At 38.7% G+C, this 27,302-nt stretch overlaps 1 protein-coding gene across 4 annotated transcripts in view; it reads left to right on the forward strand.

Moving 5' to 3' along the window:
• ZNF521 (zinc finger protein 521) overlaps nt 1-27,302 on the forward strand; it is a 271,861-nt gene that overhangs the window by 2,313 nt on the left and 242,246 nt on the right. For 3 of the 4 annotated variants that reach the window (XM_032421453.1, XM_032421450.1, XM_032421451.1), the window contains one exon: nt 25,798-25,977. Coding sequence is in view for 3 of the 4 variants with exons in the window: in XM_032421450.1 (XP_032277341.1) it covers nt 25,798-25,977 (180 nt within the window). In the remaining variant the exon portion in view is untranslated. The remainder of the gene's footprint in view (nt 1-25,797; nt 25,978-27,302) is intronic. The other variant, XM_032421452.1, reaches the window with a different exon arrangement.

The following is a 27,302-nucleotide window of genomic DNA, read 5'->3' on the forward strand; positions in this document are numbered from 1 at the left end:
CAAGGAATCGGGACGAGGGCGTGGGGGGCGACAGCTGGAGGCGGCGGAGGCCCTTGCGTCCCCGGAGGCGGAGGACAAAGGGCGGCTTGTGCGCCCGCCCGGGCCCGAAGGGTCCCGCCGAGGTCCGCGCGGCCCGGCCCCGCCCTCTGGTCCCCGGCGGCGCAGCATCCTCTTCCTCTTCGGCGGCCCGGGCCCCGGCGCCCAGTTGCCCCTGGTACTGCCTCGGTCTCCCGAGGCGGCCGCCGGCCCGGAGGAGGGGGAGGGAGAGCCGGGCGCCCCACGCCTTCCCGGTCCCCGGCCGATGTGTATTTATGAACTCGATTAACGGAGCCCTCACCGCACACACAAAGCCCTTTCTTCTCCTGGGAAGGGACGGGGTGGGGGAGGGAGGGCCTCGCAGATTGGAACGCTCTTTTTTTTCCCCGAAGCACAGAAGTTTTAGTTTGAAAGCGAGCTGAATCTCTGACATGTGTCTTGACACAGTTTTTGTGGTGATTTACATTCACGTGGGCCACACATTTTCTGGGAAAACCTAGACCAACGGCCTGAAAGATTCCAGCGCTAATAGTGAAAAAATAAACGCCACGGGCGTGCGCGGGTGTCAGGGTAACCGTGGACCGCGCTCGCGTCCGGGGAACTTGCCGTGAGACTCTACTTCCTTAAAAGTCACGCTGAGAGAAGTATCAGGACAAACCTCTTCCTAGTCACTTGGCAAGAAGAACTTTCCGAGTTTGATAGGACAGCGCTCCGTGTCAGTCGGTTTAAAGGGTTGCAGAGAGGCTCCTGAACCCTCAGTAATTTGTGAGGCTTTTTATTTTTAAAAAGTTCATTGAAGTTTGCACAATGAAGGTTTTGCTTCTCCGCAGCCTCTGGGCATTCAGTTCACCTGCCTTTGGAATTAATTCATAGTTGAAGTTCTGATGATCGTGGGTGCATGCGTTCCCCGTGTTTCCTAAAGAGGATTCATTCTCATGCACGTAGGATTTTCTGGGCAGTAAGTGGAGCCTTCAGTTGATGGTATTCGCAGGGCAATCTCGGATAAGTCGATTTGCAAAATACCTGCGACCAAGACCTGTGTAGTTCTTAAGTTAATAAGCACAAAAGAAAAAGAAAAGGCAATTGGAAATGAATAAAGAGGGCATTTTATTCTTTTGTTATATTGTCATATTGCAAAAATATTCAAATATCTTCTCCACGAAGACACAGCATCTGTTTCTACTGCCAAGCTCTAAATAAAATATTTACATTAAAAACAAAGATTTAGCTTCCATTTTCTGTGTGGGCACGGAACACAGTGGTGTTCTCCTCTATCAGCTGCTTGGATGACTCCCAGAACAGCGAATGGCCTCAGGTGGGCTGGCTGAGCTTTGGGGGTGAGAAGCTGAAGACAGGAATAAAAATAGTACAGTCCTTACCAAAGAGCTGGTTTGTTTTTCTTCAGGGTATGCATTTACCTGGAAAAATACATATTTAGATGAGCCATGTCAGATGAGTAATTATGATATTAGTAGCGGTTTTGGAGAAGTAGAGTGGCATTCTAGGTGGCTCTTGTTAAATATCTTGCCTTTTCTTCACTGTTTTCACTTCCCCGTGTCTTCCTGGAAGGGTCTCCTTTTTTTTTTTTTTTTTTTTTTTTAAATGGGTTTTAGAAGTCTTCTGAGTGTGTGGATTCTGTACATTATATTGTTTGGAAGGTCACACTCGGATCATAGAGAAACCAAGGAGGTGTTATTATGACAGATATTCTGGCATCACCATAATAATAAGCAAGAAGCAACGCTTTGCTACCAGCAGGCATAGAAAGGCAGACTTGATTTGAGTTTCTTCTTCTATGAAGAACTGATTAGTAGTGTGCTCACTAAAATAAAAATTCTCATCCTATTAGATGAGTGACAGTGTTTCAAAACCTCACAGATTACTTTATACCAACTTGGAGGAGGCATTGGAAACCATGAAAATGCAATGTGCCCTTCTAAATAAAACATGAAGTTCTGCCTTCAGTTTCCAACTTGTCTCCTACATCCATACTATTTCTTTAACAAACAAGGTTTAAAAGATATTTCTGATATGGCTGTCACTTTTGATACCATAATTTGCAACTTATATCTCAGGGGGGTAGTTTACATAAGGCAGGTAAAAACATTAAAACAATATGACAGTTAAGTTTGGAGTTTCTGTTTTCAACCAAATGCTTAAAAATAAGGTCTACCAGGAAATTCTACTAATAGTTGAATTTGGTTTGTGTATTCTCATAAATTTAGTATTTTGAATGAAGAATTAGATTTACTTAAAAATTAGGCAAGGTTTTCTGTTTGTAGCAAACTTTAATGTAATCGTCCTAATAACCCACCTCCCTGAGAGTAGGTGCCAGATTTCTGGATGCAGTGGGGCATGCCCTTCTTGGTCTCCTTACCTCCTCTAAAGTGCATTGAAACTGCTGAACACCAAAAGATTCATTTCTCCGTTTGTGAAAACTGTGAACTATATTTTGAAACGTGAAACTCTTTTACCCCTCTACCTCTCAAAGCGCTAGCATCAAAAGTCCGTCAGCCCACTGAGTCGTGAAACTTACTCCTCCGTCCTTACACTACGAAATCTTCAGAATAACCCTTTCTGTTTAATGAAAGAGAGTTACAGCCAGTCTTCAGAGGCAAGGATGGTCAGACAATTAAACGAGTCACCCATTCTATCCCATTTGTGTTACTTGGAAATTTATCTCCATTCGTTAGAGTAGACCTGGTATTTGAGTAGATCACCTGACTGAACAGAGTTCTGCTGGCAGCATGTTTTTCGAGGCAGCAAATCAGTTGCATCAAATTGGTCAATTGTGACCTATTTCTGTTTTTCTTGCTGGCTCTTTAGTCTATTTCTTGTGGTGCTTCTCTGATGGAAGTTTTCCGGCCATTTTACCTGATAAAAACAGGGTCTTTCTTTCTTTCTTTTTTTTTTTTTTTTGAAATTTACTCTAAAAAGCACCAGAAGAAGGAAAAAGTGGTCCACTACATGAAGGTGTGATATATTCAGCAAGAGCCAAGTTATAAAGCTGGAAGGAGAGAGGCGAGCACTTAGACATTTAAATGGCCAAGTTAAACACAAGACACAGTTAGGATATCTGGACCCTCAGGTGTTCATAAACCTGTACCAGAGGCCTCTAGAGAGAAATGGTGGGAACCAGGGAGAAAGAGAGCCCCCAAATTACCTTGTTTAACTTGGCTGTCACAGTAGCTAACCCTTTGTAACTTGGCACATTTTGAAGTTATCACACTTAATGATTGACCTTTTTCCTTTTTCCCATTTACCTTCTTTTGTACTTATAATGCTTTTTTTTTAAAGAAGTAATTTATTAGAAATATAATGAAGTGGCAAAAATGTAGCCCTCAATTTAAAGAAGAAAGGTAAACTATAGAGTTTGAATGAAAAGGCAGTGGATTTTAAGTCCATAACCTTTTGAAAGTCAGAAAACCTATCTATTAGGCTGTATTTTCTACTGGAAAGGCTCTCAAAATGGTAGGTGTTAAAAAAACCATCTCAGGGAGCTTGAACTAGTCCCTAAACTGAATAGAAATGTTAAACTCTCTCGTCCTTACTTAAACACATTTCCCCCTGTTTTTCAAAGACAAAATATATTTTCTTATAGGTAGACAGGTGAAATATGTATATTTAAAAAAGTGTGGTTCTCTTATACTCCATGTGTTGCAGTTCTTAAAAAAAAAACAAAAAACCTTACCACTAGAGATTCAGTTTGGGTTTTGGAAATGATGCCATAGAAAGAAAAAAAAAGCCCTGAATTTTATGTGAAAAGACAGTTGCATTAAGACAGTATCATAGTTTGCTTTTAATTAAAACTTACTATGTAGCTTTTCCCTCAAAATTCTTTTTAGATAAGCTAAACATGACTACCTTTTTTAATAACTAAGGTGAGTTTTAAAAAATATTAAGAAGATATCTATATTATCTTTATCTATATGTTCTTTTTCATGATCGTGAGGGCAGAACGCTCTATTAATGGTGCAACACACAGCAATGTATGCTTTTACTTTTGGATTTGGATGCTAGAAAAGCCTGATTATTGGAAACACAGCAGAAGCTCAGTGTTTGATATCCATACCCCCTTCAGACAGTTGTACTTGTTCTTCTGTTCATCTATCAAGCAGTGACTGTTTCTTCCCTCTACCACCTCTAAATTATACTGACTAGATGTTGAAGTCATTAAATTGATTACAGTCCAATCAGTAGACAATCCGACATAAACAAAAACAGCAATTACAGTTGGCAAGAATCCCACGAGTGCTAGTCAAAGTTCCAGAACTGATGGTCCAGTGAGTCTTTTCCAAAACGCTGGATTTCATGATTTTAGCAGGTCTGGCAGCATCTTCTTAAAAGGAGGGCACAAAAATTCATAAGATTCCACTTGGCCTTAAAAACAAAAACATCTGTTTGATGCATGAGTGGATTGTTGGCTTTTATTTACCCAGCCAAAAAAGGGTAAAAAATAGGATATTGAACATAAAAGCATACATGTAAAAATGAAATTACAAAGGGATTTGAGATTAGCAGCTTTGTATAAAGCAAGCTGTTAATAATGTTTTCTTTTTTGTTTTGCCAGGGTATTCCTATATCCCTTAAAATCCGTTGTCGTTATTGACAGCAGTTACATCTAATAGTGATGGCAGAATTTTTCAACTTTTTGCTCCCAGTAATTGTACTCCTTTTTACTTGCTTTTTTGGGTCATTGCGAGTCTTCTAGCATATTTGTAGGAGATTTCTTTTCATCATATAGGAACATTTTTGCTCCCCTCCTTTTATTTTTAAAGAAAGTCTGTGAGAATTGACTAGTCTGGTGAATTCTCGTGAAATACTTGTTGACATAAGTTGAAATGTAATATTAAGTATACTTGCTTGAGTTTTCATTTTGATGTAAAACCATGCAATGAGGAGAAAGAGGTTTTGATAGTAGAAAAGAGCAATTCTACCAAGATCAATTAAGAATTTTATGAAAGTTCTGTTTTTCCTATTACTGCTTTATTAATTCATCTGACAGAATTCACATTGCTCGTTTTAATGTCATTAATTTGGTTGCCATAGAATACATTCTTTATGGCTAGGTTTAATAGATACCATGTTGAGTTTTTAGTTACTTTTAAAGGAGAAAATAATTTTAAGACTTGGAACACTTGCATCATATTTTAGTAGCCTTATGGATTGTTAAAAATGTAAATGTTGTCATTAGGTATATGTTAAAGAATGCTTTTGAATTGAATGAAATTTTGATATGAAGGCTGATATTCCAAATCAAACCTCTGGCTAAGTATTTTCCCAGATGTATTTAATTTTTTTTCTCCATTGACTCCTGTTGTGCTGTCAAAGGTTAAAGTTAGTTCTGTGGAGGGGATGTGTGCAACTTTCTAATCCCATTTCAATTAAATATGAAATATGTTCCTGTTTTTTGTTTGGGGATTACGAGTTACCCTAGCTGGGACTGCATACCTTTTTTTGTTGTAGTGAAAATGTACTTGTCTGATTTAAAACACGTTCCGCAACAATGTTATTATAATGCAATTAAAACTTAAACATTAAAGTTAACATTAGTAAATTTAAATAGCTCTGTTATAGTATTAATCAAATAGTGTAAGGAAAGCTTTTAAATGGTTTAAATAATTATGCAACTCTTGGCATAAAAGCCTGACACAAGATAAATCTTTGAAAACTAAGTAGAATCGTGGCTTTTTTTCCCTAAACTTTAATTTTAGGCAGCTTGGGCTTTTAGCATGCATCACATTCCACCTCTAGTATAAGTAATTATGCCAGTTTAGTAATTATTAGAGATGAAAGAAATTCAGTAAGATACGAATTCTTTAAAACTTCAGTAGCTTCAGTTTTAGCAGGGATAATGATCAAGCAGCAGTTATCCAGCTGCCTGGGGACCCTGCCACAGCTACAAGCACTGGGCTGATCTTGGGGGTATCATTATTATGGCAGCACACACTACAGTTGGCATTTCTACTCTAGATGTCTGATTGTAGAGGTTTATAATTCGGTCATTAAAAAAAAATCTGGATTCAAATATGACTGTCTAGAAACTCCCACTTCTTAGGAGATTGACAAAAAAAGATAAATGCATATGCACCTAAAAATTATTATTGTTGGACACCATATATTTTCATTTCATAGGATAGCAAATGATTTTTAAAATCCTGAAAGGAAAACTCTGTATGTAAATCTGTCATTTGCATGTATATGTGTTTGAGAATGTATTGAGCATTTTAAGTCTTGTTTTCAAATGCAGATGATTTGTTTTGGAAAGCATGTACTATTCATTTGTGAGCATAGCTGTCAAACTGAATATGGTCAAGTGACTGACATTCAGAATATTTATTTTCATAATAGTGCCGTTCGTCAGAATCACATTTTGGTATTTTGGTTACAAGAAATATTTTGTTATATATTTTAAAACAAAAGATTTCAGTGCCTCAGTTATCACAAGTCAGTAGGAGATAGACACATAAGTGGTATGCACACACACAAATATACTCTAATGTTCTATTTGACATACATTTTGCTCGGCAAATCCATATGAGTTAATCAGTGTTTGAGGGAAAAATTGGATTGAATTGGATTTTGCCTAATAGACATTGGTATCGTTGTAAGGAATATAATTTCCTTTTAGAAATTAAAATCACTTTACCATTGAGTATCATTACTTCACTATTTTTATTACCATCTTCTCCTTTCTGTCTCACAATTGGCTTTTTCCAAAGTTTCCTATCCCATCAGTGTACTGTGAGAGGTGTCTCAAGATGGAAACTCATTTACCTCGTGGGAATGAAGGAGATCCATGGCTCTCATTCTTGAGTACAGATGGTCCCATGTATTCCTACAGAACATGTTTGTGAAGACAGGGCAAGTGAGGAGTCGGTAAGGTGAATGATAGATCGCTGTACTACAGGGGGCGCTGTGACCAGGGATCTAACACACATTGTGGTGTTTTAAACTCTATATTGACTTCTAGAAACAACTTCTAGCATTTCATATGTATCCTTTAATATTATAATATTATTATTTTTCTTCACAGTAAAACCAGATTAGGTCTCATAAGTGCATGAATAAGAGTAAATAATAATTACTTTAGCATTCATAATGATTTAGCTTGTCTCAGTTGTTTTGAGTTTATTAGACATGTTTCCCCTCACTAGTATCACACTTTGGTCTTTTCTTAATTTTAAAAATTAAAAAAAAAAGCAATTAAGTATTCACAAAGAACACTCCACTAAGTGGCAATGAAGCCAACACAGAGCTATTGGCTGGGAGGTTGGGCTATCATGAGTTCACTGGAATGTTTTGTTCATTGGCTAATGTGTGGAATCTGAAGTTGCTCTGCGTATTATGTAGGGTGGTTGGGGCTGTCAATGTGCAATATGAAAAGTTAGATGGACTGTTTGCAGAGGCAAAGGTTAAAAAAACAAACAAATTGTGGGCTCAAGAGAGTGCATATTAATTCCTGGAAAGAGTAGAGAATAAAAACAGAAACAATTAGTTATGGTCATAAGTATCATGACTTGGATATTAGTACTAGTAGGGAGATGGTTGCAGAGTAGAAAGGGCAAGGGGGTGAGTTTTGATGCGCTGGCTGCACTTTTTTGGCAAGCCACTTAACCTCTGTTCTCTAGGATTTGGATTTCCTCTCTGTAAAATGAGGGGGCTCATTTCATCACTTAACAAGTGTTCCCCCGCCCCCCCCCCGCCCCAGGGCTTATTTTGTTCCTGGCCTTGTGCTAAGTTCTGAGAATTAGGTTGTGAACCAAGCAGACATAAGCCTTGCTCTTAGGAAGCTTATGGTCTAGAAAACTGGATGAGATTTTAAATATCTTCCATTGCTTTTTAATTTTAATTTAGGAAGGAAGCAAAGCAAGTGAGGAGAAAGAGATTCATATATATGATATATTCCTTTTCTTAACAAGTTAAGTCAGTTAAAAAAGTTAGATAAAATGAGTTTCAAAACATTTTTGGCACGAAAAGTTGGTGAGCTATAATTTTTAAGAATAGTGAGCAATGTTTCCACTTATAATTAAAAGGTAAATATGCTCACTTGAACTGAAACCACTTAACACAATATATAGAATATTCCCATCTCTTTTGGATTTAGGTCATTGACTTAGCAATATCTTTTACTCCTCCTAAAAGATCTGGATAACATTTTTGAAAGTTAACTGTGTGATGTCAAAGTTCATCTTTAAAAAAAAATCAAAGATATATGTCATCTTTTAAGATAATTGAAGGCTCTTAGAGAATATATATGATGCTGATATTAAAAAAACCAGCAACACCAAACTTCAGTTAGGAATCCCTGCCATATAAAATTGAGGTGAAACAAGTCATGAGGAACTCATTCCATTAAATATTCAGGAATAGAACACTAAGGAATGAAACAAGTTGGTATTGAAAAGTCCATAGCACAGGTTTGACTATTTCTCCCCTGGGAGACAGGTGAATGCTTTGAAATAAACTTTCACAGAATCATAGATCTTAAGCATAAGACAATTTAGAGATAATGATATTGGGTGTCTTGATGGTCTTCATGTTCAAAGATGTGAGTGCTGAATGAATGGTGATGGTGGAGTGTAACTGACCGAAGAAAAAGATGATCAACATGAAATCCCTTTTGCCTCCTCCAAAATCATATAGGTCATTTACATAAGTATTGCATCATTATACCAAATTTTTAATCTTCAAAATAAAACCATTACAAGATAATAACACCATTTTATAGCTCCTGTTAAATGTAACTGTTTTTTATCCTTGCTGATTTGCATATTTAAAACCCAGTCTGAGTGTGATGGGCTGGCGGACCCCGGGATGGCTCCCTAGCTCTGTCTTTGCATCTGTGTCCCTCAGCCAGGAGAGTGCTCAGCCAGGTGCCTGACTTATACTTAGTGCTTGGTAAACTTCCAAGGAACCAAAATCACTTTGTTTCTTGCTGAAGGAGTGTGTTGATGACTTCTGATTCCCTTCTATCTCTAACATTGTAGATTCTCATACTGAGAAATTGTAATTCTTGCAAGTTGATCAATAATTCATATTAATGGGGCAGGCATGCTTTTTAAGTTGTGAACTTGATTGAGTTGCAGGTGATGGAACAAAACCAAACAACAGAGGTTAGATGGTCTTACTTTCCACTATGATTTCTTGTCCAGACTCCTTGTTTAGGGAGCTAATATAGAAGAACACATATATCACACACTGAACCACCCTTGGGGCTTTTATAAGGAATCTGACTCCATCCAAGTTTTGGAATTTCCATACAGCAGTTGGTAGTTTCTAGAAGAGAGCCTGGGCCCAATGACCAATTCAGCTCACTAGGGGATTGTCATGTCTCACTGGGAGCAACTCTAACAGACGCAGCCGCTTTGGACTAGAAATCGTGCGTATGTATGCATGAGTGTGTGACCAAGTCCGTTTGCCTGGAGTTTGCAGTGGGATGGGTATGAACCTGCAGCAGTACGGATGTTTGAGCCAAGGTCAGAGTGTGTTGCTTTAAGGACAGCATTTTAATTTAGTTTGACTTATGTTGGCTAGTCATCTTCAATTCATGTTCATCCATTTGCCCAGATGCTGGTACCATTTTCATATAGCAGCAAGGCCCAAACCTTTAATGATTTTCATGGCTTCATGTTGAATCTCCTGTAGGCTTACTGTGAATTCACAAGTCAGTTTTGTACAATAATAAAGACTTGAATATTATTTTCATTTCTTTCTGACCCACCCAAGTTAAAATGACTCTTCTCTTTATTAATCCCTCTATACATACCATAGAAACCATAGCACTAAGTTGGTTTTCTGGTTTGTTGAGAAGCCCTCTGAGAGCAAGGCTCTGTGTTTCTTTTTTTAAGATTTTATTTATTTGAGAGACAGAAAGCAAGAGAGAGCGCATGAGGTGGGGCCAGGGAGAGGGAGAAGCAGGCTCCCCACTGAGCAGGGAGCCCAGTGTGGGACTCGACCCCAGGATCCAGACTTGATCCCAGGATACTGGGATCATGACCTGAGCCTAAGGCAGACGCTTAACCTACTGAGCCACCCAGGCGCCCCAAGGCTCTGTGTTTCTTTTCTTGAATCCCCATAACCTAAAGCTAGATGGTAAACAAACAAATGTACAAGTACACAAACAAATGTAGTAATTTAGTCATTTGTTTCATCAACAAGTATTTACTACACATTCAACTTTTACCAGTCTAGGAGTGCTCAGAGTTGGGGATGCTATGAAGGAATTACAACCAAGCAATGGAAGCACATTAGATGGACAATTGAATTGATACTAATAACTTACCATCATGTGAAAGGAAAGTACTGGGTGTTATGAGCACATTTCACAGATATTAGTGAGGTCAGGGCAGGATCATAGAGGAAGCACTTTCCAATCAAATCTGAAGTTTAGTATGTTTTTTTTTTAAAGATTTTATTTATTTATTTGAGAGAGAGAGAGGGCACATGAGCAGGGGGCGGGGCAGAGGGAGAAGGAGAGGGACAAGTAGATTCCCTGCTGAGCACGGAGCAGGAGGCTGGATCCCAGGACCCTGAGATCATGACCTGAGCCAAAGTCAGACACCTAACCAACTGAGCCACCCAGGCGCCCCAAGTTTAATATGTTTTTGAGTGAAAACTATTGAACATGGTCATGCATTCTATAGGATTTCTAGTTGAGCATCAGTTATGTCAGGTGCTAAGGATACAGTAAGGAACAAGTCAGACCCAGTTGCTTGTGGGTTTCATGAAGCTCATAGTCTATGAAGACTTACTGAGATGATTCTTTGTTTTCCTCATGATGTTGTTTAACTCCAATCTGTACTTACTTTTGCAGCAACAGTATGCTTTCAATTCATAAAAGTGGCATCTCTTTTATATTATTTGCACTTGGCTAACTTGTGTGTAAGTTCAGGCCATCCTTTGTACATGGGCCTGGTTTTTCCACTCTTAAGTAAACTACCCTAATTACATCCATTGAGTTTTTCATCATTAGATCTACTTATTCTTGCAAACATCTGGATTTCTTTTCATTTTTATAATGTTGTCTAAATACTGGATAAAAGCACTCATTTTGGCATCGTAAGACAATTTAACAACTCTCCTCCACTTTGCCTCATAGATACTTAGGAAAATGTATTCAAACTGTGCACTATGTTTCTGCTTATGATCTTTGCAAATTCTTAGCACAATTTCCACATCGAGGAGCTCAGTAAACACTAGAATATGACAATACATCAACAACCTGATTCTGTGTTTGTATATTCTGTATAGTACATTCTGTAATTGAAAACTTACACAGAGAAAATGGAAGATCGTAAAAAAGTAATCTACCTACCCAAACTTTTCAACTCACATATTTTAGACATTTTCTGTTGTTTCAATTCATAATAGTACTCTTCACAAAGTCCCCCCAAAACAGTCTGTGAGCAGATGTTTGAAGCCCGAGCCACCATCCACGTAATTCTCCAAGCCAAGTCTGAGTGAGATGCATTGACACCCTGGACAGGCTAATAATAATGGGTTGCCTCTTCCAACTGTTCTTTAAATATGCTCCACAGTTGTTTTGAGAGGATGAGGATTCTAGTGGTAATGTCCTCAGACAGTAAACTGGACCATGGTTAGATGGCAATATATTCATGTGGGTATCTTGGGTATCTTTCCTTCCCCAACAAAAGTGAGAGCTCTCTATGCTGCCCTCCCTAAATATATTTCCAAGAAGCCCCTCCATACCAACCATGAGGACCTCTCTTTTATTCTAACAACTCTGTACTATCCATGGCATGGTGTTCCATCATTCCACCCTTCCCCTACTGATGGCCATCAGCTTGTTTCTATTTATTTACTTATTTGTTTGCTTGATTTACTATTTACAGATGTTGCTTCTATAAGCATATACACATTCTTGCTGACATGTATGATTATATAAATGGGATAAATTCCCCAAAATGGGATTGCGGGGTATAGGGAACATGCATGTCACATCTTGATAGATCTTGCCAGTGTGCCTTCCACAGAGGTAATTCCAGTGCACACTGTTGTTAGCAGCAGGGTTGGAGAGGATCTGTGTTTAAATACTTTATCTTTACTAATGTGACTTGTGAAACAGCAAACTGGTATTTCATTGACATTTTAATAAGCATTTCTATAATCATGATCCTCCTTTCCTATGTTTATACATCATTTGTATTTATTTTTCTGTGAATTGTCTTTGTATTTCCTTGGCTCTTTTATCATTTGGTTTGAAAGCAGCTCATATTAATAGGAAAATTAGTCCTTTGTCTGACTTACGTGTTGCAGATATTTCCCCGTTTTGACTTTGTGGGTGGTAATTTTTTTTCTTTTGTCATACAGAAATTTAAAATTGTTTATTTTCAGTTTTGTCAGTGCGTTCCCTTGTAAGTAACAGATTTTGTGTCTGACATAGAAAGTTTTTTTTTTTCGTTCTGATCATTCTTTTTAGTTTTTAGTTTTGTCTTTCCCATTACACTGGCTGCAGGGTCTTGTCTAGTCCCCTCCCACCCCTGTGTCCCCAGTACGTAACCACATTTCTAGAAATATAGTAGGTGCTCAGCAAACATTTAGTTAGTGGGTCAGTCTATATGGTGGTTAAGAGCATGGCTGTTAAGCCAGACACCCTGGGTTGAAATTCTAATCTGGTTGACCTTGGGCAAGTGATTATATCACTGGACTACAGTTTCTCTATCTGTAAGTGAGGGTAATGATAGTACCTAATTTATAGAGCCTTTATGAGAATTAAGAGTTAATTCATGTAACCTCTTAGAATAGTATCTGGCAAATAAGAAGTACCTAGTCAATGGTTTTTACTCTTACTCTCGAAGGTTTTCTGTCTTGCGAGGAAGCTCTTCCTCCCACGGTATACAACCCTTTTCTATTCTAGAAAATTCTTTTTTGGTGTGGTTCAGGAATAGGGATTTCTAGGTATCTGTGTAGCTGCACACAGCCTTTTCAGAGGCCTGTCTTGGGTGGGTTCCTTGCAGACATCTTTGCTAGGTTCAGTGTGTCATGGCTAGCCCCTACACACTGGTCAAATTAGTGCCTGGTTCCAAGCTCCATTTTGCTTTGCCAATGTAGACAGTGTTCTGAAAGAAAAATTCCTGTAGAAATTCCAATTAAAAGATAATGGAAATATAAAGTGGAGCTAATTAATTTTAGAGCCTCTGCCATCTTTTTGGTAAGTCAGGTCTGTGTCTTTGAGGTTCTTTGCAAAAGGGCCAATGCTAATTTGCAAAGGTAGGCTAATTGTTCTTGGGAGAGGAGCTAGAGACAAATAATTCACATATCATTATGAAGGTTTAATCATAGTAGATTTATTAATAATCCTTAAATTAAAAAGGTAAATCTGGGCTTGGGTTTACAAAGGAATTAGCTGAACAAGGGGATGATTTTCTACATCATCATACTCATCAGTACATTTATCTAGAAGTGTTTTCTTCGAGGCTTCTGAGTGGAATTCAGTGTTGTCTAGAAGCACTTGCAAGTACAGAGTGTGAAGATGGAAGGAGAACACAGGAATGCATCTGTTGTTAACTACCAGTCTGTGTCTGGCTATGGCTAGCCACTGCTTTAATTTTATGTGAAATTAAATATGCCCCTTATTTTGGGGCAGATTGTCTGAAATTTCTTTCCTCTTAACTTCTCTTTTCTCTTCTGCAGTAAATCCTAACGGTTCATTTTGTTTTATTTTTATTTCCATGACCTCCCCTTGCTCATTTGGTCACCGGTTCTATTTTGTTTAGTTCATGAAATCCTCCAGTCCCCACTGAAGGATTGCTGGGCTCCGGGAGTCCCTTCGGGCTTGAGAAACCCAGCCATCGGCTGCTGGTTGACCTGCACACTCATCTGCTGATGCTCTGTGTGGGCACTACCATCTCTTTTTATTGTCATGAAATTATAACTGTCATAAAGTTGTCTTTCTATTCAGACCAAGCCTAAAACCTTAATATATCCAATCAGATGACTTTCAAATAGCCATTTATACTTTTTCCCTTCAACCTTAATGCTAAATGAAGTGAAAGAAATAGTAATGAAAATCAGAGTGGAGAGAGTCAAGAGGATTGTACGAGGCTGCTTTTAATGAGTGGAATATCCTTAAATGGATAATGAGTGACAAAAGAAATTTGACTTCGAGATCATTTAAAATAGATGTTCTAGAAGACACGTTAGGAAGGGTGTTTTGGGCTACGGTGGTAGTTTGGGCTTAGAGTCTCAGAAGAGCTAGGTGTAGAATGTTCTGAGGGGTCAAGACATAGAGCACCCATCTCCCCCTTTGCCTCCGAGACCTAGACCCGAGAGCTTTAGTGCACCATTCCAAGTCACACTAGGACATTGTGACACAAAGGGAGGAGAGTCACATTCTCTTGATTTCTAGTTTTAGGAATTGCCTTTCCCAGGTATACACATTCTAGACTGTGGAAGGAAAAGTGACTTTCCTTGCCTCTCTCAGATTCTTTACAAAAGCCCAAATCTGGAGCTCACTGCTCTGGGAGATCACCTTCCTTGCTCTAGTTTTAACTGTCAAGGTCTCAGGCTTTTGGTCCTGGGGGTACAAACAACATGTCCCAGTGAGTTGACCTGAGGGACCCAGTGTCCGACGGGCCTGTTTTTGGATCCTGCATGTCATTGAACCTTTGTAAACCTCACTTTTCTTACCAATAAAATGGTGAGAATCTACTTCACAAGATTGTTGTATCAGGTAACAAATGTAAAGTACCTAACATGTGTCTGGCTCTTAGCAAGTTACTAACTAGTTGCAGCCTTTTATTATGGATGAAATTCACGGGGCCACTGAGGAAGCATGCACGTTTTATCCTCTTTCTGTTTCCCTCTTCTGCAAAGTCCTGAGGGGTGACATAGTTCTGTGGCCAGCTGGACTCTTTGTGTCCTGTGAAAATATTTCCCCTTCTGGAGATGGCCTGAGAGAAATTGTGCGAATTTTTATATTAAACTTTTAGGAAACATTCTCTACAATAGAAGGCCGGTAATGGATGTGAGTTCACTATTTATGGTGAATATTTTGCATTTGGGAACTTTAATGTTTCAAAAAATGCTGTGTATCTATTTCATTTTATCTGAAATGCATCTTATGTCAGTTATTATTATTGTTTCCAAAATGTTTCCAAAAATGCTGTGTATCTATTTCATTTTATCTGAAGTGCATCTTATGTCAAGTATTATTATTCGCATTTTATAGGTGAGGAAAGAGAGGCTCATCCAATCAGCATGGCTGAAGTAGAAAAAGAATGTAGACTTCTGGATTTGAAAATGGGCAGTCTTTAATCTCATAATTTTCAAATAGAAGAGGCCAGAACCAATCTTAAGCCAAATCAAGAGGTGGAAATAATTAATCCTCTGGCCCCCACATTTCTCCTGTGCTGTTCCCTTTTCCTTTAAGCATTGAGATCTCAGTTCCCTCCCCTATTACACCTCCCCAGAGGAAGTTACTTCTACAAGAAAAAAAATGTATTAGTCAGTTATACCTGAAAGAGAATTAAAAGCAGTGGAAACCTGACAAATCCCTAATTGTGTGATTAAAGGCTTTGCCTTCTGATAAAAGCATTGCATGCTTCAGAAAGCTGATCTGGGAGGTGTTGTAGAGCAGGCGGTGCTGGGGTGCTGGTGTGAGAGATCCAGGCGCTGGTAAAATCTCAGCAGAAAGACCTCCTCACAGAAGCTGAGTAGACTTTCAAAGGTCTTCCTCTGGATACTTTCGCTCAAAGGTCAGGAGATTTGTTAGGGTGGAACCCACCAGTCTGAGTTATAGGGAAAAATGAGTGATGGTTGTGCCTGCAAAATTATAACAGTGGGTCTGACTTTGGGTTGACTAGCCTCCTGATAATGTCACATTAGCTGTTTTAAATACACTGTGTGGAGAAGCAAATTCCTATTTCCAACTGGCATGCTACCATCCTGAAGCAATGTCCATTTTCTTTGAAATATGCTACTTTTTTCATACAAATTTTCTTTGTGGTATGAAGAAATGGACACAACTGTTGGGGATGGGTTACCCCAAGGACTGGCGGGACGTTGGTGTCATCTGCGGAAGGACTTGGGCATGACACATCACCATTCCCAAACAAATGACTTCAATTCAGATGTCTTATATATGGCATTTCAGAGATGGCACTTACTTTTTTCTTTCTTTTTTTTTTTTTTTTTTTGGTAGTGTTGGCTGAAAAGGAAGTTTCAAAAGGATTGGATTTTTCAAAATTAAAAGCAACAGTAGTAGGATTGATTACATTAGATCCCTTGTTATTCTTTTCGGAAAATAGGATGAGATCTGGCCCTTCTAGCTCACCATCTGAGAACATGCATGCTCCTTCCCCACGTGTATTTACTGAAAATTATGTTTGTGAAATATATACATATATATATATATATATATATGCACACACACATATATGTATATCTCCTTATTAAATCACATGGTGAAAAAGCAAAATGATTAAATATGGGTGCTTATTTATCAGCCATTCTCCCTGATGTGTGATTGATTTAGTTGATTGTACTTTATGCATATTTGGAGATTATCTGATAATATATCATCATTTAATATATTTTTATATATAACATAAATACTATAAAATATTTAACATATGCTCACATTATCTTGACAGGTCAGGATTGAAACAATATAAGCGGGAACATATTTCCACAAGTGACTATTAATTTATAGTTACTAAGATAATGGCATACACGTTCACTTTCAGTTCTATCTGGGTAGCTCTGTAAATTGTGTATTGATTATGCTAATGGCATTGGTGTCTTTATTACTTGTCTGCAGATACATGCAGATTGAATGCACATTTGGCAAGGTTGTCATTCTGTAGGAAAAAAGTGCATTTTTAAAATCTGGTTTTTGGAGAGATTGAGTTAAAACTAAAGAAAAACATTAATTAAACACATATAGAAACTTAAGGAATTGTGTTCTAGGAAATGAAAAGTGCCGTTAAAAATGATGCTGTTATATTTCCTTTGTTTCATATTCATTAAGGGAAGTGTTGCAGAAATGGTACTAATTCAATAATGATCTATTTTTATAGTTTATTTTTGGTTGTGTGGCTTTTCTTGCTTTGTTTATCAGGCTGAAGGAAACTTAGACATTTAGGGTTGCATGTATTTTGAAATTTATTAGCCCAACTAGAGGAGAACAGAGTGAATTTCTTTTTTTCCAGTTATACATAAATTTTCTTGTGTTTTGTAATAGCTCGTAAGTCATAAGCCATAGCCCCACTTTTTGCTCTGATCTTTCATTATACAAACATGTACCTATTTGGTAGGATTTTTCTCTCTCCTTTTTCCTCTTTTGCTGAGCCGTCATGGTACCAAAGCAGTGGTTTAGAAACCACCTTCTTATCTTCCTGAATGGGATCACTTCTTAGAAACGGGGCTTTCCACTGTGTGCCAACTAAGAAAGAAAGTTAAAAAAAAAACTTAAATTTGTTTTCAAGCATTTTCTACTTTATTATAATTACAATTGGATCCCCAATTTGTTTGAGAACCAATAGAAGCTGCTAAAGGGAAAAAAGAAAAACAAACAAACAAAAAAGCTGAAAGTTTTCATATTCCTGGGTGATATGAGTACATTTAACAGGATATTAAAGGTCCCAAATTTTGTGTTTAATTTCACAACCTTGAGACAAATTCAATTGTCCCGGTCTTTCAAATACAGCATTTAAAATTTAGAAGAGGAACTTCCCAAATTAAAAAAAGAAAAAGAAAAGAAAGCTAATTAAGAGAATTGAGTGATAATATTGGATTGATTTTTGTGAATGACAGTGGAGTTTATCTTCTCAAAATATAAAGATGAGCACTGCTACATTGTAGCAAGTGAGAGAGAGTTTCTTATTCAAAACAAAACACTTTCTGCCTAAACTCCTGTTTCAGTAAATTGTTGAGACAGTTAACTTTAAGTGTGGAATTCAGAAGTACTGTTACAATTGGACTGGTGTTATCTAACATAGCTGACGTAATAAGAACAGTTGGTAGAAGTATCAGAAAGTATGATGTCTGGAATATGAAGGCTTTTTGCCCCAGATTTTCTTTGGCTGGAGTGGAGTGAATGCTTCTTGGCTGGGCTTCTATAGCTGTAGCTTATTTGTTACATTTAAAGAGGAAATAACTAGACCCTTTCCCAAACATCCAAACGTCTAACTCCTAGGTTCAAGTATGTTTCAATTGTGATTGTAGTTGTCTGAAGAAACATTTTGCAGTATTTCTGAAGAAAGAGATGTTAGAATCAATAGCCGTTTTTATTTTTAGTCAAATTTTGGATTTGTTTTTTCCCTTGGCTTTGTGTAAGTTCGAAATAAGGCTAAAGGAAAAAGAATCTCACCAAAGGTCTTAGTCCCCAGAGGTGTCATGGGGGCCCTTGCAAATCTCTTGCACTGGATTAAAACGTTAGCTGGTGTGATTGTGGTGTTTCTGGCCGGTCCCTCTCCAGTTTCGGCTTTGGTGGGATTATGGATAAAAGGCAAACTCTGGATGTAAACACAGTGAGAAAAAGTAAGCCATTAACCTTGATTAACACACCTGTTTTAGAACCAAGACAGCAAGCCCATCTCTAGGAATGGCTGTACCGCAGCCAGTACCCGGCAGTCATCAGCCCGCTCCCCACCTTCTCGTGCCTAAACACAGCGCGGAGTAGTGGTTCCTGTGCCTTTTCTTCTGCCACTGACTGTTTGCACCTTATTCCCTCCTTTCCTGCCTCGTGTCATAGGCTCCAGACTGGTTTCCCTGCTTCCAGGTCTGGTACCCTAACAAACTACCCTCTCCATTTCCAATGGGGCATCTTTCTAAAATGGAAACGGAGATCAGTCCCTCTCCTTCAATCCTTGGGTGCCTGCCCCTGGTGCTGAGGTTAGCATGTGAACATTTAGCTCACAGTAGCTCCTTCGTGGTCTAGCTGCTTTCCCAGCCTCCTCTCTGCCAAGGCTCCCCTTTCCCCCCACTCTATGCAGCACCCCTCATTTGAATAGCACAGAAAAACTTGCACTTCCTGGAAGGCATCGTGTGGTTTTATGCCTCTGTGTGCCTTTACATGTTTCCTCTGTTTGGAGAGCCATTTTCTACTTGTCCTCAGGGCTACCCATCCTTTAAAAGGTAGCCCAAGCTGCTCTTCTTTAGGCAAAAATTCCCTGCTCTGCCCTATGTGATTTAAATGCCCCTGGTCTGTGGGCTTCTCTGTCTAGTACTGACCCCGCCTTCTGCACTCATTGATTTACTCACACCCACCCTCCCCCCACACTCGTGCTTGCCAGCCCTCTCACATCATGACAGATGCCGAAAAATGCTAAGTTCGAATGGCACACTTGGGTAAATGGGAAGGCAATAGGACCACAGTTTCCCATTATCCCAAGCTGTACATGGCTGCTTCCAGGGCTGAATGAAAGTATCCTCCAACACCTGACTGGACCCACTTTTGACCTGCCAGTTGGGAAGCTCTTCCACAGCTTGCAGGCTCCGTGGGACAAGGTCCTAGGCTTTACATCTCCAGGGCCTTAGCCAAATGCCCCTTACTGAGCCTGGGTGCTTAGTAAACATTTGTTTGCTGAAGGTGTAACAAGGCAGCTATTGTAATTCAGTTTCAAAGTTAAATGACTTTAAGGCAGGAGTGCATTGATAAATACTCTTTATGAAAGTTGGAGTGCTCAAATTGCTCTCTTCTAAATTTTATGTTAAGGATAAAGGGGGACTAAGTGGAAGAAAGAAATTGGGGTATGATTCTGATCGGAAGGGGAGAAACTTTTTATTTGGTTCCAAAGAGTGTGTGTGTGGTTCTCTGTGTGTGTTGTTGTTGTTGTTGTTGTTGTTTTTAACCTCTCCCAAGGTGAATTTCCCCCCCACTTAGCATCTTCCTGCAAGGAATTCCACTGTAGATAGAAGAGTGGTAATAAATTCATGTTTGGCATGTTCTCCTTGATTATAGTACATCTGTGATATTTCTCTTTGGTCTTCAAGGACCGTGATAGACCTGTAGAACAATTAAGCAACACCGCGGAAATTCTAAATTCAACAGCGTGATTTTATTTAATAGAGAGATCATTTTGTCTGGGAAGATTTTATAGACAAAGAAAAGAACAAGTACTGGAAAAGGGTTTTTTTTTTTTTCTTTTTATGTAAAACAATTTAATAACTTTCAGAGAATAGAGTCATTGCAAATAAACATGGCAGAAAAAGTAAAAAGCACATTTTTATCCTTGACCGCCCGAGCTCTCCAGACCTGTTGGTGCCTGCCGGGTGAAGGGGATGGCCGGTGCTGTCCTTCCAAGCTGAGAACTGGGTTTTGGATGTGCATCCTTTGCCCCTGCACTGGTTGCTTTTGTTTTTGTTTTGTTTTGTTTGTTTACCTTTTCTTGACAGTAGAAAAAAATGAGGCAGCAGACCAGCAGGCGGGTGTGGGCCAGACGGCCGCACAGTCTGGTAATGCTGCATTCCTTCATTAGAGCCTGCTTGCCATTTTATAACAGTGTGCGATTTATTTTCCCTAAATCTGTTTTCATCTTATGGGATTTCAAGTTAGAATGCATCGCTAGAGCCCAGAAAGCACAAAATAATGATCCCGCCCTTTGGTTTTTGAAAACTAGGAAGGCTTTCTGTTCCCTGTTTAACTCTTTATAGCCTGAAGGTAACTTTTCCTCTGTTCTTAAAAAGTATCAAGATACATCAGTGAGTGCAGTTTGAACCCCCTTGTACGAGAGGAATGATTTTGGACATGATTTGCCTTAAACAGATAACATTTGATTTTTCTTTTTAGGCATGGGACTTGCAACCATGCCAGTAAACCCTAGAGCTAGCTATACATACAGATGTGAACTTTAAAAACAACGTTAGACAATTAATGATTATTTGACACAAGATGGCTGTCAACCTGGGGTTCATCATTTGTAGTGATTTGGGGGATTTGAGTGTGAGTTACATTTGTATAAAGTATTTGTTTACTTATTCATCATAGGATTTCTGAGAATAAGACACTGAGTTATAATGCTCTTTTTATTTTTAGACAAAATCCTTGGAAGAAAACTGAGGCAGCTTTCTCAAGTAGCAAAAACATTATATTTTTACTAGTCCACTAGTAGCGTAGCGTTGGGCCCACTTTTTCTCGAACATTTACTTTTTTTATAGTCTTAGGTAATTAAGATCCAGGAGGTCGCGTCATTACAATGAAGTCAAGAAGTGTCTGTTTTTGTTTTTTGGTTCTTTTAAGACAGTATGCACTTTTTAGTTGGCGATTTCTTGAACTTACTGGCATTATGTGGGTTGATTTAAGATTGAGTAATTCATGCCATGGTTGTTTAATTTGGTGAAAAGCTGGCTATGACCTGAGAACAGACTGTTAGGAAATGGTCATGTTTTAAGTTTGCGTGTGTGTGTAAGTGGAGTATTTTGGGTTCATTCATCTCTTGCCAATCTTAGTTGTTAAGTAATCTTCTTGCATTCATATTTACATCATCTTCAGAATCTTGTGTTTCTGCCACTCTCATAAAACTGACTCGGGTTTGTAAGGTAGAGCTTCGTGCTTGGAATTAACCAGGAAAAGCCTCATTTATATCTCCTGCAAGAAGGACAGAGGGCCTGCACTGTGTACTGGCTGCCAGAAGTTTTTATAGTAATACTTTGTATCTAGGCTCTGGCTCTTACCATTAAATGTGCTTTTTATAGAGTACCAAGTTATAAATGTAGTGCAGCTACGGCATATTAATCTTACTGCAGAGATTTAATGAGGCAGTTGTTTTGCGATGGACACTAGTGGGAGCAGGGAGCGACAGAGTTTTACTTTACCACTGAGCTGCAGAAATATTCCTTGCCTGGTAATAATTATAACCACATGATCTCTTAGTTTTTCTTTCTTTTGCCAGTGCTTTTCCATGCAAAAGTGGCTTGGAAGGAGGTCCATTTCTAGGCAGTGAAATGGGTTGGAAATTGGGCTGTTTTCTCAGTGGTTTGACATTTTAGCTTTGATCAGGCATGGGATCCTTGTTGCACAGAGAGAAATATGTAAGATGAGTTTCAAGAATACAGATAGTCTTTGCCAGTCCACTGAGATAGCTTTTAGATATTCATTACTTTGACTTGACTTTTATATAGGTTATAAAAAGTAAATGTGGTGAAACCTCATTTTTACATGGACAGAATAGAATTTCTGCTGGTTGGCCTTAAACTGATCCCACACTTGAAATTAATTGAAGTCCATGGGTTTATTGCCTCCAACACTTTTAAGCCAGTGCAATTTTTCATTTTCCCCAAAGTTGAAATTTTATTAAACCAAGTTATAGCAATAACAACCCTATGAAGGGGAGGATGAGAAGGAAAGCACCACCTGCCAGAGAACATAATACGGGGAAAAACATACTTCTTTTAAATTTCCATTTATAAGTAAAGTTAACAAAATTGGAAAAAGAGAGCTGCCATTTATTTTTTGTAATAATAATTGTGTCTTTGTTCCAAAATTAAGTCTTTTACCCAGGTTAGAACGCTATAAATGCGGGGCTTCATAGCAACCTCTTGAAGGGATGAGCTGGAAAGTAGGTGGTGCAGGTGAGCTCAGTAGTGATGGACGTCACATGTCTGAGTGGCGTCCTTTAGGTCAAAGGACAGAGAGTGGTGTCTGCAGCTGGGATGGGGTTTGCAGTTCTAGTGCAGGGGAGCTGTGGATATTTAAAAATACTGCCCTTTGGGGGAGTTTGGAGCACAACAATTGAGTTGAAAGAACAGTTGTCCTTCTTGAAGTGGTGTTGGGAGCAGGGCAGTCCTTGCAGGCGTGGACCTTGTATTTATAACCCCTTAGGTTGAAGTCAGATTTGAATGGCTCGCGGAGTAATACAATTATTTTTTATGATTGGATCTCAAAGGACTTTATAAAAACTACATAACTGAGGCCATGTGCAATTACTGAAGTGTAGCCACCTGTGGGAAAGAAATGGTCGACAATGTAAGCTTTCCAGAGTCTTCCTTACATCAACTGACTCTAGGAGCCGAGCCCCCTAACACAAATAAACATCTTTTGAATGGGCGAGAAATAATTCTTCATGAAAGTGGAGGTTGGGAAAAAAATCTACTCACAGAGAGAGAGAGACTGAGATTCTAGCACTCGTTACACCAAGGCATCGTAGACTATAATGGCACCCACCCCCCCAGAGGGTCCCTCTTAAGTGGTGACCTAAAAACAAATTCGCCAGTTGGCTGGAGCATGCATCCTAAAGTTGCAGCAGAAGTGAATAAGCTTGACTGACTTCAGTCCCTAAAGGGTTCTATCTGTAAATGCAGAAGTGGAAGCAAAAACATTTTTTATTAGTCTTAAACTGACCCTTATTTTAATAACTAGCCACAGTGTCAGAAGCACGGACCGGAGTCATTCTTTAGCTTTTAAGAGCTCAAGCATCATGAATGCATTCCTATTTGTTTGATATTTTTGATACTGGATTCGTGTAAAGTGTCCATATTCTTGAATAATAGGGAAGGCGAGTTTTTATCATTTTTCTCTGCGTACTACTTAAAGTATTCAGAGTGTCTTCTTATTTAAAAACAAACAGGCCTGCAAACTTGATGCATAGCATTTAAATAATCGTATTAAAATTCAGACTTAGCACCCACATTTCCCTCAGTGCTATCAGTTTTATGAGAAACTGGAATCTCATGCTAAACAACGGAGAATATTCAGTGTGTGCAGACCGCCTTCCAACAAGTCCTTAGTGGTGTGAGGGCCAGTTTGCCGTAATTGGGACAGTTATTTATTTTCCGGACTTTCTCTCTAATTTGGCGATATTTTACCACTTAGTTTTAGTTTGTTGGAGATCTTTGAACCACCACCTATTTGTTGTGGTGTGTGAAATATCTGAAACCAGCAAAGTCAAATGTGATGGATCATCGCATCAATTTTGGGAAATGTAGGCATGTAGGTACTTTTTAATTTGGTGGTACCTGATCTGTTCCTCTTTATAGAAAAAATACCAGTTAAAGGACTTTTTATGCACATTTTTTCTACCTCCTCACTCCTCTCCCTTTTTATCATCACTAAATAATATTTACTAAGCACTCACCTGGACACAGTGCTGTGCTGGGCAAAGTACAAGACACACAAAAAAGATCCTGTGATTACTCCCCCAGGAATGAGCAGTCAAAACCCCAGTCTATTGAAATGGGCACTGTGTAGAGCATTGAGATAATAATTTTCCAGATGGCAAATCAACCCAAATTACCAATTCACTTAAACACTGTGTTCTTTAAAAACAAATAAACAAACAAACAAAATACTTGTTCTTTGAGATGAGAACTCTGCTCTGTTCATGAGCCCAAGAGATTATTATATATGTTGAAATGTAAGTTGATTTTGGCACACGTGAATCATCTGAAGGGTGGTGACAGAGTTAAGTTTATTGCAGATGCGAAGAAAGGCTTTAGAACAACTGCCAGCAAAAAAGGGACCATAGTGACTTGTGAGAAGGAGGGTTCGTAGAAGCGTGTTACATGCCGGGCAGCAGAGAGCATTTCCAGACAGGAGGATGGTGGTGTGGTGGCACTTACAGATTTTTCTACAAAATCTGGGCTAATTTTGGTTCTGTGAATTCCTGATTTTAACATTTCAAATTTTTATCTTCCCATATTAAAAAAAAATTGACTACAGATAATGCATTACATATTTCTTAGGTATCTTGATACAACTCTTTTATAACCATTTTATTGACTATATTTTGAGACATAATTTATTTCTGACTTTGGAGGACATTTTGCCATTAGAAATTAATGTCCCATAAATTATGTCACAGATTATATTACCCAATTTCCCCTAAAGAGGCATATTCTGTCTTTCTCTTCCTTCCCCACTTTTGCTTTCCTGTAAAGAGGAGGGATGGCACCAGGATGTTTGGGGGCACATCACTAAAATGAGTCAAAGGACCGCACATAGAATCAAAAAGTATCTAAAGTATGTATAGAGCTCTAAGTAAAAATGTTACGTGTGTTTTACTCTCTCATTCCCCCTTGCTATTTGTGTATCATTCTTAGGGGTAGAATAGAACTATTTTTAGTTTTCCCGCCACCTTAGCTTTTTGACATTGGTAATGCCAATTTAAGTCGTTGACTTGATTATAATTTATAATTGCTCTTTGTATATATTGGTTTTTTTGATGATTACTTGTTTGAAAACAAGAGACGTGCCAATATATTTACACTTGAATCCGTGTTTGTAAGAATGTTTTGCTGTGTGGTAGAGCTTATTTGGCTATCGCTGTCTAACAAATAATGGGGTAACTGTGTGTTTTGACCAGTTTGTAAGTAAAGGTCAATTTCGTGCCTATGGTAATTAGCTTAGCTTATTCTAGACTTTTGGCTAATTCGGGTAATTTCCTGTGAAACAGTATATTTAGCAGAAAGGGAATTCATTCTTACGCACAGTGGTTCTTTTCCTTTACATCAGAGACTTTAATTTTAAAACTGATTTCTTTACCTTTTAAGCAAAACCCCCTAAAAGGCTATGAAAAATGTCAAAGTTCACCTTAAGGGTGGACAGATGAATTATTTGAAGGAAGCGATGAGAAAAAAAGGCCCACGTGGCGGAGGAAAGGAAAAGCGTCAGCCATCCTGAAGTGACACATCTTAGGCAAGACTAGCTTTTGGTTCCTCTGGAATAAAATCTGCCACGGAGCCTTCCTTCTGCAGCTTTGAGGAAAATGGTGCTTCTGTTTTTGGTAGCAAGAAGATTAAATGTTACTTGAAAAGAACCTGTCTTTAAACCCCGCACTTACAGTCTTGATTTTCTTTCAGACCCCAGCTGTAAACTTGAAGACAAGCCTGAAGATGGAGAGGCACTAGGCTGTAAGAAGAGGCCGGAGGACGGAGAGGAGCTGGAAGACGAGGCCGTGCGCAGCTGTGACAGCTGCCTCCAGGTGTTCGAGTCACTGAGCGACATCACCGAACACAAGATTAATCAATGTCAGTTGACAGGTAAACAATACTTACCACGTCTTGTCTTCGAGTACTGTTCTATTTCTCATTTTTTCAGTTCATACTGTTTTTTTTTTCTCTTGCTCTCCCAATTGTTTTACTCCCACACTTGAACACATAGGTGAGTCTAGAAGTGCTTTTGGAAGGATTCTAAGATGGCCGTTTGTGGCAAACTCAGCATCACAGTCCTTAGATTATGAACTGTGCCTAGATTTTAATAGCTAGTGGGTCTTCCTTCCTTCCTTCCTTCCTTCCTTTTTCTTTTTCTTTCTTTCTTTCTTTCTTTCTCTTTCTTTCTTTTTCTTTCTTTCTTTCTTTCTTTCTTTCTTTCTTTCTTTCTTTCTTTCTTTCTTTCTTTCTTTCTTTCTTTCTCTTTCTCTCTCTCTTCCTTCCTTCCTTCTCTTTCTCTTTCTTTCTTTCTTTCTTTCTCTTTCTCTCTCCCTTCCTTCCTTCCTTCCTTCCTCTCTCTCTCTTTCTTTCTTTTCCTTCCTTCCTTCCTCTCTCTCTCTCTTTCTTTCTTTTCTTTCCTTCCTTCCTCTCTCTCTTTTCCTTCCTTCCTTCCTTCTTCTCTCTCTTTCTTTCTCGTTCTCTCTCTTCCTTCCTTTTTTCTTTCTTTCTTCTTTCTTTCTTTCTTTCTTTCTTTCTTTCTTTCTCTTTCTCTCCCTTCCTTCCTTCTTCTCTCTTTCTCCCTTTTTTCTTTCTTTCTTTCTCTCTCTCTTCCTTCCTTCTTCTTTTCTTTCTTTCTTTCTTTCTTTCTTTCTTTCTTTCTTTCTTTCTTTCTTTCTTTCTTTCTCTCTCTCTCTCTTGCTCTTTTTCTAACTATAGTGATGCCATGGGGGTTCAGAATCTAACATGATGGTTAAAATAAAGTTAAAAAAAAACCTTTGTCAATATTTTTTCAAAGAAATGTAGTGTGTGTTAACTTATTTTGATGTAAATATCACTTCCTCGGGGGAACTTTCCCTGATGCCTCTCTGCCTGAGTTTGGTGCCTTTTTGTGTTCCCACAGAGTTCTCTGCCTATTGCATCTCACAGTTTCCACTATATGTGTTCACTTCCCCCTGTCCCTCTTTAGACTGCGAGCTCATGGATGGCAGGAACTGTGTCTTATTTGTCATTGTATTCTCTGAGCCTTGTACAGTGCCTGGCCCACAGTAGATTCCCACAAAAGCATGGACGCTATTCTGCTATGCAGTTCATGGGATGGATCCGACTTAAAATAACAATTAGCATGACGACATGTTCAGTTTAATGGTTGAATAAAACTAAAACTCAGTTTGCCAAATTTCTATCCTCTTGAGAAACATCCTATAAGAACAGACTAT

Source organism: Phoca vitulina, unplaced genomic scaffold, assembly GCF_004348235.1.
Source record: "Phoca vitulina isolate PV1807 unplaced genomic scaffold, GSC_HSeal_1.0 scaffold24, whole genome shotgun sequence".
NCBI lineage: Eukaryota > Metazoa > Chordata > Mammalia > Carnivora > Phocidae > Phoca > Phoca vitulina.